Consider the following 15955-nt stretch of genomic DNA (forward strand, 5'->3'; position numbering starts at 1 on the left):
TATCACATGATCTCAAGCCTTGCCTGATGGAGACTGTGGAAGAGCTCAAGCAAAACTGAACCCAACCACAGGCTCTCCGTGTTTGTACAGGACATGTGTGTCAGGTGGCCACCAGGAATGGGAGCTCTGTGCATTTGCAGACCACAGCCACAGGAGAGTAAAGAGGCTTACTAAAGGCCCCTTGAGCAGGTTTGCACCAGGTCCTTGGGACTCAGGGACATGACCCATAGTGCCTGGGGTTTGCACTTGTCGCTTTGCTTTCTCTCATTCATATTTACAACCTTGGAGTGGAACCTGTGAGGTGATTTCCTTCCTTCCTTCTTTCCTTCCTCCCTCTCTTTCTTCCATCATTTCTTCTTTCCTTACTTTTTTCTTTCTTCCTTCTGCTCTTTCTTCCTTCCCCTTCCTTCCTTCTTTTCTCCCTCCCTTCATATTTCCTTCTTTCATTTTCCCCTTCCTTCCTTCACTTCTTCCTTCTTTTTTCCTTCCTCCTTTCTCCTTTACTTTCTTCTTTCTTTCTTTCTTTCTTTCTTTCTTTCTTTCTTTCTTCCCTCTCACCCTTTCTTCCCCCTCCTTCACTTCCTTTTCTTTCTTTCCCCCTCCTTCTTTTTTTTTCCTGCCTTCCTATCTTCCTTCTCTTTTTTATTTCTCCTTCTCTTGCCTCTTTTGGATTTTTGACACGAGATATCCCTATCCAACCCAGACTAACCTCAAACTTGCCATTCTCCTGCCTCAGCATCCAGAGTGCTGGGATTTCAGGTTTGAGCATATCACCTAGGAGATGATGGTTTCCTAGGAAATGAGTTGCATTGAATATTGATAATTATAGACCAAGAAGAATACCCTCTGCCAAGAATTGCAAGTCACAGCACTTCACAGCTTACCCGTGTACTGTACAGTATTTACATGTAGCATCACACATGGGAAGGCTGTTCATCCTACCCACACAAGCCTCTGATACACTGAACATGCAAGCCACATGCCTGTGCATATTATCAGGTGTTGAAGATGACTTAAACTCTCAGTTCTTCTAGTTGGGGAATAATTTACAACTCGGCCACAGAAGATACAAAGTATCTGGAATATCTTCTCACATATATCAAAGCATTCCTGAATGCTTCCAAAATTTGAGGTGTCATTCATCACATGCCAGTGACCCACAGGGAATGCCAGCCACACCCATCCCCAGCCAGGAGCCAGCGCTTGCCTTCTCCACAACTACATCCCTTATCAGCAACTTGCACATTCAGATCCCGAGGGTGCAGTCAACTAACAACCAACAAAGCAACAGGCGCTGACTGTTAGGCCTCTGCTCCAGAGTTTTCAGTCTACCCCGAATGGCTCCCTCCTCCTCAGGCCACTCCTGCCCAGGACTCTCAAGTCTATCCAGCACAACTTGCATACTTTTAAAGAAATACCCCTTGCTGCTCCCAGAGAGTGTGAGCTCCTCCTCAGCACTGTGTGTAGCTGGTGCCAACTCTTGTGTCATGTCTACCAGTGCATCTTGCTCTATACATCTCGGGGCATGCCTTGTTTTCATCAGGCACTCAAGGGTGGCAAAGTTGAGTCCTGCATGAAGTCCCTTTGGCTTTGTCACATCTTTAGCATTCTACATAGCACAAGTGAGTGGCAATATTTTGGTTGTCACTTAAAGTCTTACTTACGTGTGACAAGACCAATCTCACACAGATGGAACATCAGCAAATATCACTTTGGTTCACATTCATAAAATGCAGGAAAATACAAAGCAAAGGAGTTGAAAGATTTCAAGTTGTCTTATAGACTTATAGATGTAGAGTGGAAAAACACACTGGCAATTCCAAATAATCTGATACATTTAAACTGTATTAAAACATCTTTGGAATCAGGGAACTTGATTTTCCCCAGAGGCTTCCTACACTGAAACCAGAGATTTCTTAGTGTATGGAATGGAGGTTCAGTTTAAAGGAAAAAACTCAGCTTATTAATTATTAGCCAAGCCGTGCAGTAGCTTCCTGCAAGGCAAAGGAAACCAGGCTTTCAAGCCAGTGGGAACTGAGTATGCCTCTAGCCCTCTCTGTCTGCCAGACTGGGCTCCCCAGGGGTGGGGCCTTTCAGCCCAGAGCAGTCCCCAGCAGAGATCAGAGGGAACCCTGGGAACCGAGCTGGGGCTCTCTCTTCTCCCCTCCAGCGGGCGGCGTTGGAGGAAGCTTGGGGCTGGTCACTGCGCCATTCCGCTTTCCTCCAGCCGCGCAGGGAAGCTTTGGCTGGAAAATCCCAGGCTCTGGAAACTGGACATCCATACGCAGCTGCTATAACCTGGTCTCAGGATTCTAGTCCAGGGCCAATGCGGTTAGGGGTCCGCTCACATCATTCCTGTTCCCTGATAAACTTCGTGTCCCTCTTGGAATAGAAAGCCATAACTAGCACTCAGCCCCTTCCTGGCCCAACTGATGCTTTACCTTCCAGCCTTGTACTAACACCTGCTCCGGAGCCGCCGCCTTACTACCCCAGGAATGAGGAAGGGTCAGGTGTACAGGGTGCCCAGGCCTAGTGGTGGCGGGCAGGAAGGCGCAAAACTGTCACCTTGTGGTCTGCTACGCCGAGGTATCCATCCAGCTGCCGAGGTCCGGCGGGGGAGGTTCTACGTGGCTGGGGACTGCTCTCCACCGGCTGCGTGCTGCCAGTCGCGGTTGCCTGCTGCTGCTGCTGCTGCTGTTGCTGCTGCGGGGGCCGCTCCTTCTGGCTGCCGAAGCTGCTGTACACCAGCAACAAGCTGGTGCACATGGTAGTGAGCACCAAACACACTGCCAGACCATGGCGCTGCGGGCGGGCAGGAGAGAGAGCAGAAGATAGCCGCTGAGCTTACACACACGGGAAAGCTCGGGCACAGATGGGGCAACCGCCCCAGCCTCCTGCAGCCACGGAGCAGAGGCGACATGGTCCTGCGCACCTGCTGGGGCTGCTCCTGCGTTGCTGCGCTGCTCACAGCTCGCATCTCATAGTGGAGGGCAGGTGGCGCGCGGTGACCAGCTTGGAGGATGAGCGTGCCCGCCCAGGACACTTTGGGTAGGAGTGTCTGGTTCCCACCTAAGCTGCTGGGATCCCAACCCTCTACACAAGCTCTCTTCTGGGCCCCTAGGGCTTTCCGCTGCGTTCCCCCGCTAAGTTTGAAATCCGACAAGGAAATCAAGAAAGTCAGTGATGATTCCTGCTCCCCGCCCCTCTGAGTTTGTGCACCGTGGTCACAGTGGGACACTTTCCTTCCCTGGAGAGGTCAGCCCGCTGCTCTGCTCTCCAGTTACCCTTCGGATCACTCACTAAAGATCCAGGAGCCCAGGCATCCCTGTCGTCCATACTGGGTTCCATGCTAGGTGGAAAGTTGTCACCCATGACAGGCGACCTCTTGGCACAGGGGGAGGTACCCAGTCAAGCTTCCTTGAAAGTCCCGGGGAACCTAGAACCCCGGGGCGGGGGGAGGGTCCTCGCTTCTGCCTGGCGGAGTTGGAACAACAGACTCACCATCAGGGTCTTCATTTTGGGCTCCTCTTTTGTGCGGAATTCTCAGACAAGCGAGTCCGAAGCCACTTTTTCTTGGAGGTTCTCCATGCTGGGTAATAGGGTGGAGGAGCCACGGATGCTCTCCTAGCAGTGGCAGCAGCTGAGCTGGAGCTGGAGCCGCGGGACCGGGAAGCGCCGCTGTTGCAGAGATTAGAGGAGAATTAAAACTGAGCCGGACCCTCTGAGTCTCTCAGCGATTCACACACTGCCGCCTGCCGCCGCCTGCTGGGTCCTAGAGTCCTCTGCAGTCCCCTTCCCAGCACCAAAACATTCTTTTCAGTAAAGTGGGATTTCTGGGGCAAGAGTTACAGTAAGAGTGCACCTATTTGTTGGCTTGAAGATTTATTATCTTTTTTTGAGACCATCAAACTAAAAGATTGCAGAACCCAATTTGGTCTTGAACACAGTAGCCATTTGAAAATTTACTAACCAAAATTTCAGTTTTATGATTTTAATAAAAACTAGTTAACCCCCCCATGTCAATAGATTGATTTATATTTGCATTTATATTTACAAATGGGCAAATGTTATCATGGAATTGTTTTCCTAAAAAATTGCGTTGTTGCAATTTGTAGTTGTTTTCAAATGTCCTTTTGCTCCTTAATTTTGCTTTGACAAATCGTTAGTTTCGTGTTTCCTCTGGACCATACTCTTTCATGTAAATGACTTCATTCATCATTTGCTTCTGAAAAAATGGAATTTATATTTCTACTCCACCTTTGAGGCCCCTAGTGCTCAGTTAAATGATTTTAAAGATTGGAAACAGTCAGTGCATCCTATCCATGTGATTAACCAGGACTATAGAGTCTTCCCAATGTTAGAGAAGAAATATTAGCTGTTGGAGATAAAAAATGATCTTCCATCGTGAGAAAGAACCTGAGGGCTCTGGTGTGTCGCGCGTGATGTCTGATGCACCGACTGTACTTAACATCACATTCAGGACTTACGTCATCGTTCTCGCTGAGGACATCACACCAGTAGCCTGCTGTAAGTATACACCCAACTAGAGCAAGCATTGGTTAGGCAGCTAATTTAGCTGAAAACATCTTTCAGCCACGTGAAATTGTTCAGTGAACATGGTTGTCTTGGTGTCTGTCTCCACACTGTACCTGTAGCAGCAGCGTGAGGCTAAAGATCACATTCAGACAGGACCAATCAGCGGGCTACCTGAGCTGCGGGCATGGGGGAAAGCGTTTTTTTTTTTTTCCAAGGCCGGCAGAGGCATTGCAGCTCTTTTTTTTTTTTAAATCTCCCCTAATCTACTGCTGGACAGATGACACAACAGGGACTATTTTTAACTTGGGAGGCCTACTTCCAAATTCTATTAACAGAGTTAAAATTATTGGTTCAGTAATGAACATTCAGGAGGCAGAAATACACGCTGTGGAGCCTTTCAAGGAAAACACAAAAAAAATTCAAGGCTCTGTCCAGCATTGCCAGCCTTGCAGTGAGCTGTTTATTCAGTTTGTGCTGAGGGCATGAATAGTGCCCGTTGTCTGGGCAGAAGAGGGAGCAGCTGGGAGCGAACCTTATCGGGTGTTGGCAATTCTTTATTGTATAGCTGCTCTTGACACTCAAATTAACCAAACAAAGGACCAAGTTGATGAATCCCTTCGAGAAGGCTATCTGTGTTTCTCCAAAGAGGCTTTGGAGATGCAGCTAGACAAAGCTCCTGCCTTGCCCAGGCTCCCCCTCCATCTAGCAAGTTGCCCAGTGCCCAACAAAGCAGTTCTCATACATTTCACCCTGCCAAACAGAGACATCATATTTATGACCTAAGCTCATGGCGGCATGCTGGACATCTGCTACATGGTGTGTCTGACCAGGCTCATTAAACGTATGCTTTTCTCCTCCTCCTGGGAAAGCAGTTAGCTGGTCACAAAAATTGCTTACAAAATGAGTGGAGTACACTTAAGATTTTAACTCTGAGCTTGATTTCAATGATTTCAAGGTATCTGGCTTTCAGACTTTTGGTCAGGATGGTGAGACTCTTGGACGGATTCTGGTGTGGGAGTCAAGTGGACAAGGCAGGGCCAGAGGGGGGGGGGGTGAGGAACGGCTGCTAATTCCACCTGATGCTTGTGTAATGCTCATCTGTTGCTTGACAGCTTTGCTTATGAAACACGGGTGAATTAAGCACATAAGTTTTCTTTTAAGGGCTCAGAACTCTCTCTTTCTCTCTCTCTCTCTGTTTGTCTGTGTGTGTGTGTGTGTGTGTCTGTGTGTAAAACTTAACAGACAGTGGAAGAGTTCTACAGATTCAACACATGTTTATCAAGCATGTGCTTTGTTGTGTACCTACGGTGTGCCAGGTCTTGGGGCCTGGGCCTGCTGCTGTCAGTGAGCTTTCAGTCTATATTGAGCGGTGAGCTTTCATGCTGGAGAGCAGGGAGCAATCAGTGTACAGACTTGTTCCTCAGCTCTACCTTCCTGCTTCATTAGCGTGTGAGGGGTGTGCCTTCCATCCCAGAACTGCTGTTTGTACAGGCAAGTGGGCCTCTGAGTTTGAGGCCAGCCTAGTGTGCACATCAAGTCAGAACTACACAGTGAGGCCCTGACTTTAAAAAAAAAATGCTCAAGAATTCTGAGATTTCAAGGATACTCATCTATATTTATATACTTTTATATAAACATTTCATTCATTTACGTGAATAGCCAGTATGAACTTAACATAGGCGGTTTATACGTGCTTGATTGACCTGGAGGCAAGCAGACAGGTAAACAAGTCGATGAAGACTTTGGTTCACCTAGCTTGTGCGTGCACTAGAGTAAGTGGAGGAGCTACAGTATGCCTCTCAAAATCCAGCTAGCTGAGACAAATTCTCACCATTTAAAATTGTGACACATTTCTACCTCCCCTGCTAGCTCGTCCAATCAAACTGGTTCCTACTCTTAGAGAGAGAGAGAGAGAGAGAGAGAGAGAGAGAGAGAGAGAGAGAGAGAGAGAGAGAATGGAAAGAAATCGAGTGTTACACAATGTAGTTTATGTGATAAAAATAATCTGAGGATTGATGAAGAAGGCATGTCCTGGGTGACGAGGGGTCAGGTGGACTCTGAAATGTGAAGGGCGTGCCCGCTTTGCACAGGGCCTCAGAGAGCACAGAGGAAGGGGAAGGATTCAGCGCAGACGGCCTGTGAGCTCTTCTGTGGTCCTAAGAGGGTTCTTATTCAGGAAAATGTTCTCTGTCTGTCTCTCTGTCTCTCTTTCTTTCTCTCTCTGTCTGTGTGTGTGTGTCTGTGTTCTTATGTGGGTATGAGTATGCACGTGTTAACACACACACACACACACACACACATACACAAGCAACCTTGATTGTTGTTTCGCTAGAACTTTTTATCTTTTCTTTGAGACAGTGTCCCTCCATGGCCTGGGTCTTGCCATGCAGGCCAGGCTAGCTGGTGCTGGCAGCTTTCAGGGACCCAGCTGTATCCACCTCCCTCCTGCTGCCACTGGGTGTCCCTGTTTGGGCTCTCACATTTGAGCAGTAAATTCCCTGCTGACTGGGCCATCACTCCGAGCCCAGCACATTCATAAGATGGATGAAAAGTGCAAGTTAGTGTAATGTAAATTGAATTGGAGTTATGGATGCTTTTCATGTTACGGCCTCAGAGAAAAGGAAGAAATTTCTATAAAGTACAAGAAAAATCAAAGTTTTTCAGTAATGATAGCAAGTCCGAGAACAATCTGGTATCTACTCATCTGTGCGGTGAGGTTTCTTAACTTCCTTCGGTTTAGAGGCTAGACCCATGGGCCTGGATGGTCGAAGCGACCTCAGGACCTGCCTGTCAGAGGTCAGGTTGTAGCTCTTACAACTTAGTGGCTGCACTTCAACTATGTGTGTTACGTGTCTGTGTGTGAGGCTATGTATGTGTTTGTGTGAATGGCTGTGGGGAGTCACACGCCACAGCACACCTCGGGTGCTGAGCCTCATTTTCCGCCATGTTTAAGGGAGGATGTCTTGTTGACCTCCTCCCAACTGACTTGGGAGTTTCCAGGAATCTTCCTGCCTCCGTTCTCCACCTGGTTCTAGGAACCCGGGGGTCACAGGGACACCTGGCTTTCCGTGGGTTCTACACAGTCTAGCCCAGGTCTTCACACTTGCATGGCGAACACTTTAAACACTGAGCCATCTCACAGGCCCCACAGCAAGGCTTTCGCAAAGGACAGACAGCTGGGACAACACTGCTGGAGGTTGCGGCTGGTTTAAGTGGGGGCAGAGATGGCGAGTGTGGATTCAGATGTTGTCTGCATGAGATACTGAGGCACTTGTGGTTCAGGTACTTTGTTGGGCTAAGATGCAAGAGTTGGGCACCCTGGACATAGACGGACATGATCACTCAGGAATCAGCCAGCGTGGAGGAGAATCCTGGCTGGAGCTCTGGGGCTTTCAAATTTCATGCAAAAAGAAATGGACGTGTATATATGAGCCACAATGCGGTGATTCAGGTGGCTGGTTTTATTGGTTGTGGATGGAGTCTCCATGCTAAGGCAGTTAGTTATTTATGTTCTCAAAATATTTTCCAAATTCTATTATCATACCAAACACCTTTACTTCTGTAGTTATTGCTAAGCCTCCCTTTCAAACTATAGTTTTTTTTTCATAATTGGGATAATGTCCCATTGGTATTACATCTAACAAGCCTACCACAAACTGGGAGTGGTAACAGCAGTCGCTAATGTTCATCCGTCCCTTACGCTGTACCAGCATTATGCTGAGAGCTTTGTGTATATTAACTCATTTAGACTTCTACTGGATATTCTTTTTTTAACTGCTGTGATCAAAATACCTGACAAGAAGTAAGTTAAGAGAGGAAGGTTTATCTCGGCTTACAGTTTGGAGGGAAACAGTCTTCCCAGCAGGAAAGGATGCAGATAGAAGGAAGTTGATAGCACTGCATCCACATCAGGAAGCTTGCGGTGAAACGCTGTGTTCGTCCCCTCCTGGGCTCTGATTCAGCCTCAGCTTCCAGATCCTCGTGTCAGTGCCCACCCCCAACAAGCAGGACTGTTCCTCACTCTTCAGTTAAAGTGTCTTGCACACGCCTTGTAGACGCTCCCCGAGGTGTGTTCCCCATGTGTACATTTAAGTCTCTTTTTCATTGCTGTGACCAAATACCCAACCAGCAGCAGTTTCAGGAAGAGAATGCTTATTTTTGTCACAGTTCCAGGAGAGTCTAAGTCTATCGTGGCCAGGAAAGCATGGCTGTGGGAGCAAGAGGCTGGCTGACAATTTGGCAGCTTTGGAACCAGGAAGCACATTGGGGGCAGGAAATGGGGCAAGCTATAAAACTCCAAGGCCAACCCCTTCCACTGTTGCAGCTCCACCCACTAAAGGTTCTAGTGTTTAAATGAGTTTATGGGGGACATTTCACATTTCATCACAGCACATGGTGATTGATCGTTGGTTCCGAATGGTTCAATATTGAAGACTAGCTATCACTTGACCCCAGAACAGCCACACAAGGAAGGGACTTTACCTCTCTGCAAATGAACGAGTGAACCAAAAGTCAGATCCAATGCCCTGTCACCAGAGAGTAAGTGGCTGTGTTCGGCTTTATAGGCAGTTGCTAAAAAGCAAGTGAATGGTAGCTTAATATAACTTCCCACATGCAGGTGTCTGTACTGACCTCTAACGTGTGCTAAATTGGGAGAAATTTTTCAATATGCAATCTGCAGCTAATATAACTAAAGGCAATCCTCATTTCACGATGTGCCCATTGCTGTTTTTACTTCTCAGTAGCTATATACACTGTGGTGATGACTCTGGATCTCGTACTCAGCCAACAAGCATGAGGACTTGAGTTCACATTCTCACCTGTAGTCCCTAATGCAAGGGAGGCAGAGCCAGAGATTCCCAGAGCAGGCTGGCTAGCCAAGCTGGCTTACGTGACCAGCTGTGAGGGACTGCTCCGGGACATAGGAGGGGCAGAGTGAAGGAGAAAGCACTGGAAGTCACTCTTGGGTCTTAACACACACATACTGACATGGGCACATGCACACACCACACACACCAAAGATAGGTCTTCATACATAGGAGATGTGTAAACATTTGCTCTATTATTTGGCGAGTTCGGACAGACCCATTGTCAAAGTACAGATGGAACCTGTCACCCTAGAAATTCTTGCCATGCTGCCCAGCCTCCATATTGCCCACCCACCATCCTACAAACAAGCAAGGACACCATTTTGATTTTTCAAGCATAGTTTGCCTCCTCTGTTCTATCGCTGTATGGGTGATGCTGCGACATAGGTTCATTTTCATCCGACTTCTTTCGTCTAGCGTCGTATTTCATCGTCTATTCGTGTTGAATGCATTAAGAGCTTGCTTTTCTTTATTCGTTGGCACCATTGTGTAAGCACAGCACAGTTTTTAAATCTGCTCTCCTGTTAGTGTGCCTTTGGACTGCTGCCTGCTCATTATGAATAAGGCTATTAAGAATATCCTTGCATAGGCCCTTTCGTGGTTTGTGTTTGCGATTTTCTTGTGTGGAGTTCTTGGGCCACAGGATAGACACGTGGTTCCTCTAGAAGACACCGATGAGTGGCCGTTCAAAGGCATCGAAACCCCTTTGAACAGTGAGCGAGAGAGATTGAATAGCAGAACACTCTTGTCAGCTCTTAGAGCGGCCCGGCTTGTTAACGTCATCTTTTGCCTTCCCAGAGACGTGTATGTCTTTTGAGATGATGTTTTTAAAAAATGAAAGAAAGAAAGAAAGAAAGAAAGAAAGAAAGAAAGAACAAAAGAAAGAAAAAGAAAAGAAAAATCTTTACCTGGCATCCTTCTTGAATTGTGGCCACAGTGCTCTTTTCAGTTAGTACTGGCACGAGGGGAGGGTTGTCCTTGGCACTGGCAGTAAGTATTTCTAGTCATGCCTGAGTCTAGAGATGCCCTCTCAGTCTTTCACGTCCCAGCCTGGACCCCAGCAGCAGACCTGTCCGTGACCTGTGGGTGGAGGGAGGGCCCCTCTTCTAATGCCTATGGTCCTGTGGGGTTTTCTTCTTTTGAGACCCAGATCTCCCCATGTGCTCCAGGCTGCCCTTGACACTGTGATCCCTTGGCCTCGGCCTCTTGAGTGCTGAGACTGCGAGCGTATACCAGTGTGCTAGGCTGGAAGGCGCTCCTCTTGGCTGCCTTAAGCTTGGAATTACACAGACCAGGAGTGCCCCAGGCTCTGACACTTCCCTGTCAGGCATCTAAGAGAAGCCCTTGATGACTGTGCTCGATTTTCTCATTTGTAGCAGGTGGATAGTCAAACTGCTGTAGCCGAGTGGCTGCATAGACAAAATACACTAATTATGTAAAGTGTCCATCACTCTTCTGGGCACACAGATGGATCAATCTACAGGCACATTGTTCACAGAGGACTGACTGTGTGGTAGAAAGGGAGACATAGCCATTCTTCAAATGCTTATTGAGCTTGTAATAAAAATAATAGTTAATCCGTATCTCCGCCTACTGTCGGGCTGTGTGCTCACGGCAGATGACAGTTTATTTAATCCCCACAACGACTCTCTGAGGGAAATGAGCAACATCTCCATTTTACCAACAAGGAGACTGAGATGGAGAGCTGTGAGACCATTTGTCCAAAGTCATGTGACTAGAAAGTGACAAGCCAAGGCCTGACCAGGTCGGTGTGACAGCTGAACCCTCCCATTCCCTCAGGTCACTGTTTCCAAAATAGGTGTCTCAGCTCAGGCCCCTGGGATGCAAAGAGGAGTTGGGTAGTTCTTACCACAGAACAGCGCCACCCAGTGTGCGGAGGGTAAAGCCCAGCAACAACAGAAGGTGTAGAAGGCTCACACAGATGCTTGCAAAGGTGTGGGGACGTGACCTGACAGATCTGCAGAGGGGAAATGCTTGGCTAGCTTCCAGGGTTTTCCAGAAGCAGAAGGAAACACTGCCAGTGTTTCTGGGCAGAGAAGGAACACAAACAAAGCAAGGAGTGTGGAATCTCATCATAGGTGCTGCGAGCAAACAAGCTGTGGTGAGGTGCGGGTGTAACATCCAAGAGGCCACCCTGGGGTCTACACTGAGGTGGGACCACTGGTTCTATGCTGATTTTCAGGACAGCCCTGAAAATGACCTGCAAGTAGTTTGCTTCATATAAATCAGAATAATGAATGAGATTTCCAGTGGCTAGAAGGAAGGAGTGTGCATAACAGTAGCCTCTATCAGGTTACAACGGAGACGTTGTCTCGGAGCTGCTGTTGAAGAGTGTGGCAGATGTTGGTGTTGAGAAGGGCATGCTTGTAGGGGAAGACATAAGGCCGACAGTTGCCAAGATTCAAGTGAGAGGCAACGAATCTGGCCAGAGCAATATTTGTCCGGATGAATTTCAAAGGCCCTCAGACTGGAGAGAGAGCTGGGCGGTTAGTTGTGCTGCCTGTGCAGGTATAGAACCTCACTTTGCGTTCCCAGCATCTATAGAAAAAGGTGTGGCTGTCACCTGTGCTGGGAGGAGGGGCAGAGACACAAGGATCACAGGGGCTTGTTGGCCAGCAGCCAAACAAAACACAAAATCAGAGCTCCAAATGCAGTGAGAAACCCTGGCTCAGAAGAGTAAAGCAACATCTTCCCTGTATGTACAACGTCTACACACACACACACACACACACACACACACACACACAGACACACACACACACACACACACACTCCATACATACAGACACAGAAATACACACACACTTCTGTAAACATTGTTATAATGGTTAGAGTAAATAAAACTCTATTCTTTCTAAGCAGATTAAAAATATGAAACATTGCTTTTTGGTGTGCAGGCATCTCAGACACATTCCATAGTAAAAATGGTGGTGGTAATGATGACGATGATGATAATATAACAACAGTAATAATAATAATAATAATAATAATAATAATAATAATAGTAGTAGTAGTAGTAGTAGTAGTAGTAGTAGTAGTAGTAGTAGTAGCTGATGTCTTGTCTCAGTCTGAGTCCTCCCAGAAGCACACCCTGGGAAGGATCCATGGTCACTTGTGCATTTGATAGGAAAGTAGTTTTGGCACGGAAGGTGGCCAGCAGCTGGTGATCAAACAAGTTACTGCTAAAAGCAATAGGAGCTCAATTGTGCTGGGTGATGGCGGAATTTTGGTGGTAGGTATAGGACCTGAGTCTCAGCCCCACCCCAGCCCCTACCCTGCCATGGGAGGAGGCCATGCTGGGGTGTTTGCTGAGGGATGCTCTGCTGTGATCTGATGGTGCACACAGCCAGCAGCCCAGATGGAGATGACACAGGCAGGCACTGAAGTGGTGACTGAGCACAGGGGTGGAGTGACAGCATCTGTGCATGATGCTCCTCAGAGCTTCAGGACACCTCGCACCTGGGATCCTCCCAACAGCCTCTCGTGGCAGGACAGACGGAAGCTCCCACATCCTGGCCAGCTCTCTTCTCGGCCAGGCAAGTCTGCCTTCCCAGATGCCTGTCCCAACCGAAACCCTTCTGCAGGTCCTTCGCTTATTCCTGCTCATGTGTGTAGATGTCTGTAGCCAGATCCTCAGTGTGAACGGTTGCATTTACAAGGTACTGAACGTATGAACTTGTGAAAGAAGTTAGCACGTTAACCCTTAAGGTCGGGACAGAGAGAGCCAAGTACCTTGTTCCAAGTCACACACCCAGCTAGTTGTGACACCACTTCAACTCTGCTCTCCTGTCTCCCTCTTGAGGACCCGTAAGCCAAGATAAATCCCAGCAAGGTGGCATGGCCAGCCTTCACCGAGGTGTCTGAGCTCCATGCTCATAGACCGTGGGATGTGCTTGTGAACATATGGAAAGAGTGTATCTCCATCACTAAGGGAAACAATCTGAGGTTTCCCAGCTAGTCTTATGTGTAGCCCAGGGTCACTGAATACTATTAAATTCCAGTCCTATTTTGATTCAGTGGGAATATTAGACAGACAGGATCAGGGGAAATGAGAAGACGGGGAAGACGCATTAATTACCTTCTGTAAGTATAATCGCATGAAGGAAAACCATGGGCATTCAGTAGAACAGCGTTAGGTTTAAGATTTGATTTCTGTACACCACACACACATACACAAACACACATATGCTCCAAAACAAAATAGAGATAAATAAGAGCCAATACCATGACCCTACGAGCAAATACAGCTTTTTTATCTATTTTTTCAAACTTTAAAAATATTTATTTATTTGTCTGTGTGTGGATGCATGCATGAATACGTGTGTTCCTGTAGTGGTCAGAGGACAGCTTGTGAGATCTGGTTCTTTCCTTCTGCCATGTGGGTCCCGGGGATTGAACTCAGATCGTGGGCCAGGTGGCACAATCTACTAAGCCATCTTGCCGGCCCTCTTCTTAAGTTCTTTGTTTTGTTTTTGAGAGAGTCTTGTGTTTTCCAGCCTGGTCATGATCTTACGTGTGTCTGAGGACAATTAGACACTTCCGAGTCTGCTGCCTCCATCTTCCAGGGGCTGGGACATATGCATGTGCCACCATGCCTGGCTTTGTTTAGAAATGAAAGGACCAGCCCATACGGGCAATGGTTGCAGCTGTGTGGGTCCCTGTGCTTGAGCTGGAGCGGGCAGCACAGGAGTGCTCACTCTGTGGAGTGGATCCTGCTGTGTTCTGATATATCCTGGAGCCTTACAGGAGCAGCTGCAGGAGCGCCTGCTATCAGAGCTTTCACCGTGTTGGCAGTGTGGAAGGCATGACCAACGTGCATGCACTTCCTGCCCACCTTCCCACACTAATTTATATCAGTTGCACACAGCTTACTTTTGTCTAGAAACATTGCATATTCTATTTTAAATAGATAGCTTTATTTAAGCAGTAGTGCAATGTGAAAATGTAAAGAGCCAGAATTGTATGTGTGTGTGTGTGTGTGTGTGTGTGTGCATGCACATGTGTGTACATGTGGGTAAGCCAGAGGTAGTTCTTGGATGTCTTTCACCCATCAAACGTGAGTGTATTTTTTGGGGACAGGGTCTTCCACTGGCCCGAAGCTCATCGATTCTGCTGTGTTAGCTGCTGACGAGCTTCAACGATCGACCTGCTTGTCTCTGCCTGCGCCAGGGACCTGCCCTACTAGACCTCGTTTTTATGTAGAATCTGGAGATCCAAAGCCAGGTCCTCAGTTTGCACGATAAGCACGTTACCTGCCGAGCCATCTCCCCAATTCCCGAGATTGGCTTTTTGTAAGTCATGTTTCAGGTTTCTTTTTTATGCTTGGAGCTCCAATTTTCTGCTCCCCTGGGAACTCGATGTGTGCTGCAATCCCGTCTTTGCAGCCATGTCTAAACTAGGACCCCTAGGAAGACACTAACGCTTTGCACAATCCACTTGTGTGACATCTGCAGGGGCCTTTTTTAACACATCTTGCCTCAGGAGGCTCAAGAACCAAACAAGATAACAGTGAGCACCTCATGTGTAAGTCGAATTTCTGATACATTTAGTTGTATCCGTCAATATTACTATAACAAAATACCCAAGGCAGGCTGTCGTTACAAAATAAAAATGTGTATTTATCTCAATTTTGAGTATTCCAGGGCAAGGTTTGGCTGGGCTTTCTAAGAATCTGTGGTGGGAGACAGTATCAGGTGGGAGGAAAGAGACCATGTCTCAAAAGAAGAATCCTGAGAGAGACCCAGGGGTCAGACTTTGTGTTAGTTACCACTTGCTGTTGGGAGAGAGAATTCACAGCATTCCTTTCCAAGGACAGGCTGTCCAGTGATCTCAGTGCCCCGCTCCTTAAAAGTGATTTATTTGTTTTTGTTTGTGTGCTCACACACAAAAATGCACACACGCATATGCACTCCTCATGTTCATGCAGTGCCCACTGATTCCAGCAGAGGGCGTTGCATCTCCCAGAAGTAGAATTGCAGTTGACTGTGAGGGGCCGGATGTGGGTGCTGGGAACTGAACATGGGTCCCCTGCCGTAGTAACAGGGGTGCTGTTAACCTCTCTACCACCTCTCCAGCCCTCTGATTCCTAGTTCTTAAAGGGCTAGGCCATCTCCCAATACACCATGCTGGAAAACAAGTATTCAATATAGAAACCTGTGAGAGAAACTTGACCTGCATCACGGCTAAAGCTTTCACCTTCACAACAACTCTTTCACTTAGACGCTTTCATGAGCTCCTTTGTACATACAAGGAAACTGAGGCCCAGCCTAGCACGGCGTATTGTCCATGCGTGCATAATTCATGTGGCAGTGCTAGTGCTTTCACCTTGGCACATAACACTTTTAGTGAAAGCTTTTGCAGTTGTTCTTGTTGCTATAAAGCTCCTTGCCCAGTGGCTCACTACTGAAATGAATATCTGAGACAATCCTGTTAGCTGATGAAGAAGCTCAGATCTCTTCCTCCTCCCGAAGGAAGGCACTGAGTCGGTCCCAGGAAAGCAGACACAACCTAGAAACCACATCATCCTCTGT

At 47.5% G+C, this 15955-nt stretch overlaps 1 protein-coding gene across 2 annotated transcripts in view; it reads right to left on the reverse strand.

Annotated features, from left to right (window-relative positions):
• ST6GALNAC5 (ST6 N-acetylgalactosaminide alpha-2,6-sialyltransferase 5) overlaps positions 1-3809 on the reverse strand; it is a 172814-nt gene extending 169005 nt beyond the window's left edge. The window contains exons 1-2 of one of the 2 annotated variants that reach the window (XR_014774584.1): positions 3502-3809; positions 2566-2802 (exon numbers count right to left, since the gene is read on the reverse strand). Coding sequence is in view for 1 of the 2 variants with exons in the window: in XM_084757306.1 (XP_084613432.1) it covers positions 2566-2802; positions 3502-3516 (252 nt within the window). In the remaining variant the exon portion in view is untranslated. The remainder of the gene's footprint in view (positions 1-2565; positions 2803-3501) is intronic. The other variant, XM_084757306.1, reaches the window with a different exon arrangement.
• Between the last annotated feature and the right edge of the window lie 12146 nt (positions 3810-15955).

The sequence above is a fragment of the Acomys minous genome (assembly GCF_964271855.1).
Source record: "Acomys minous genome assembly, chromosome: 14".
In the NCBI taxonomy this organism is placed as follows: domain Eukaryota; kingdom Metazoa; phylum Chordata; class Mammalia; order Rodentia; family Muridae; genus Acomys; species Acomys minous.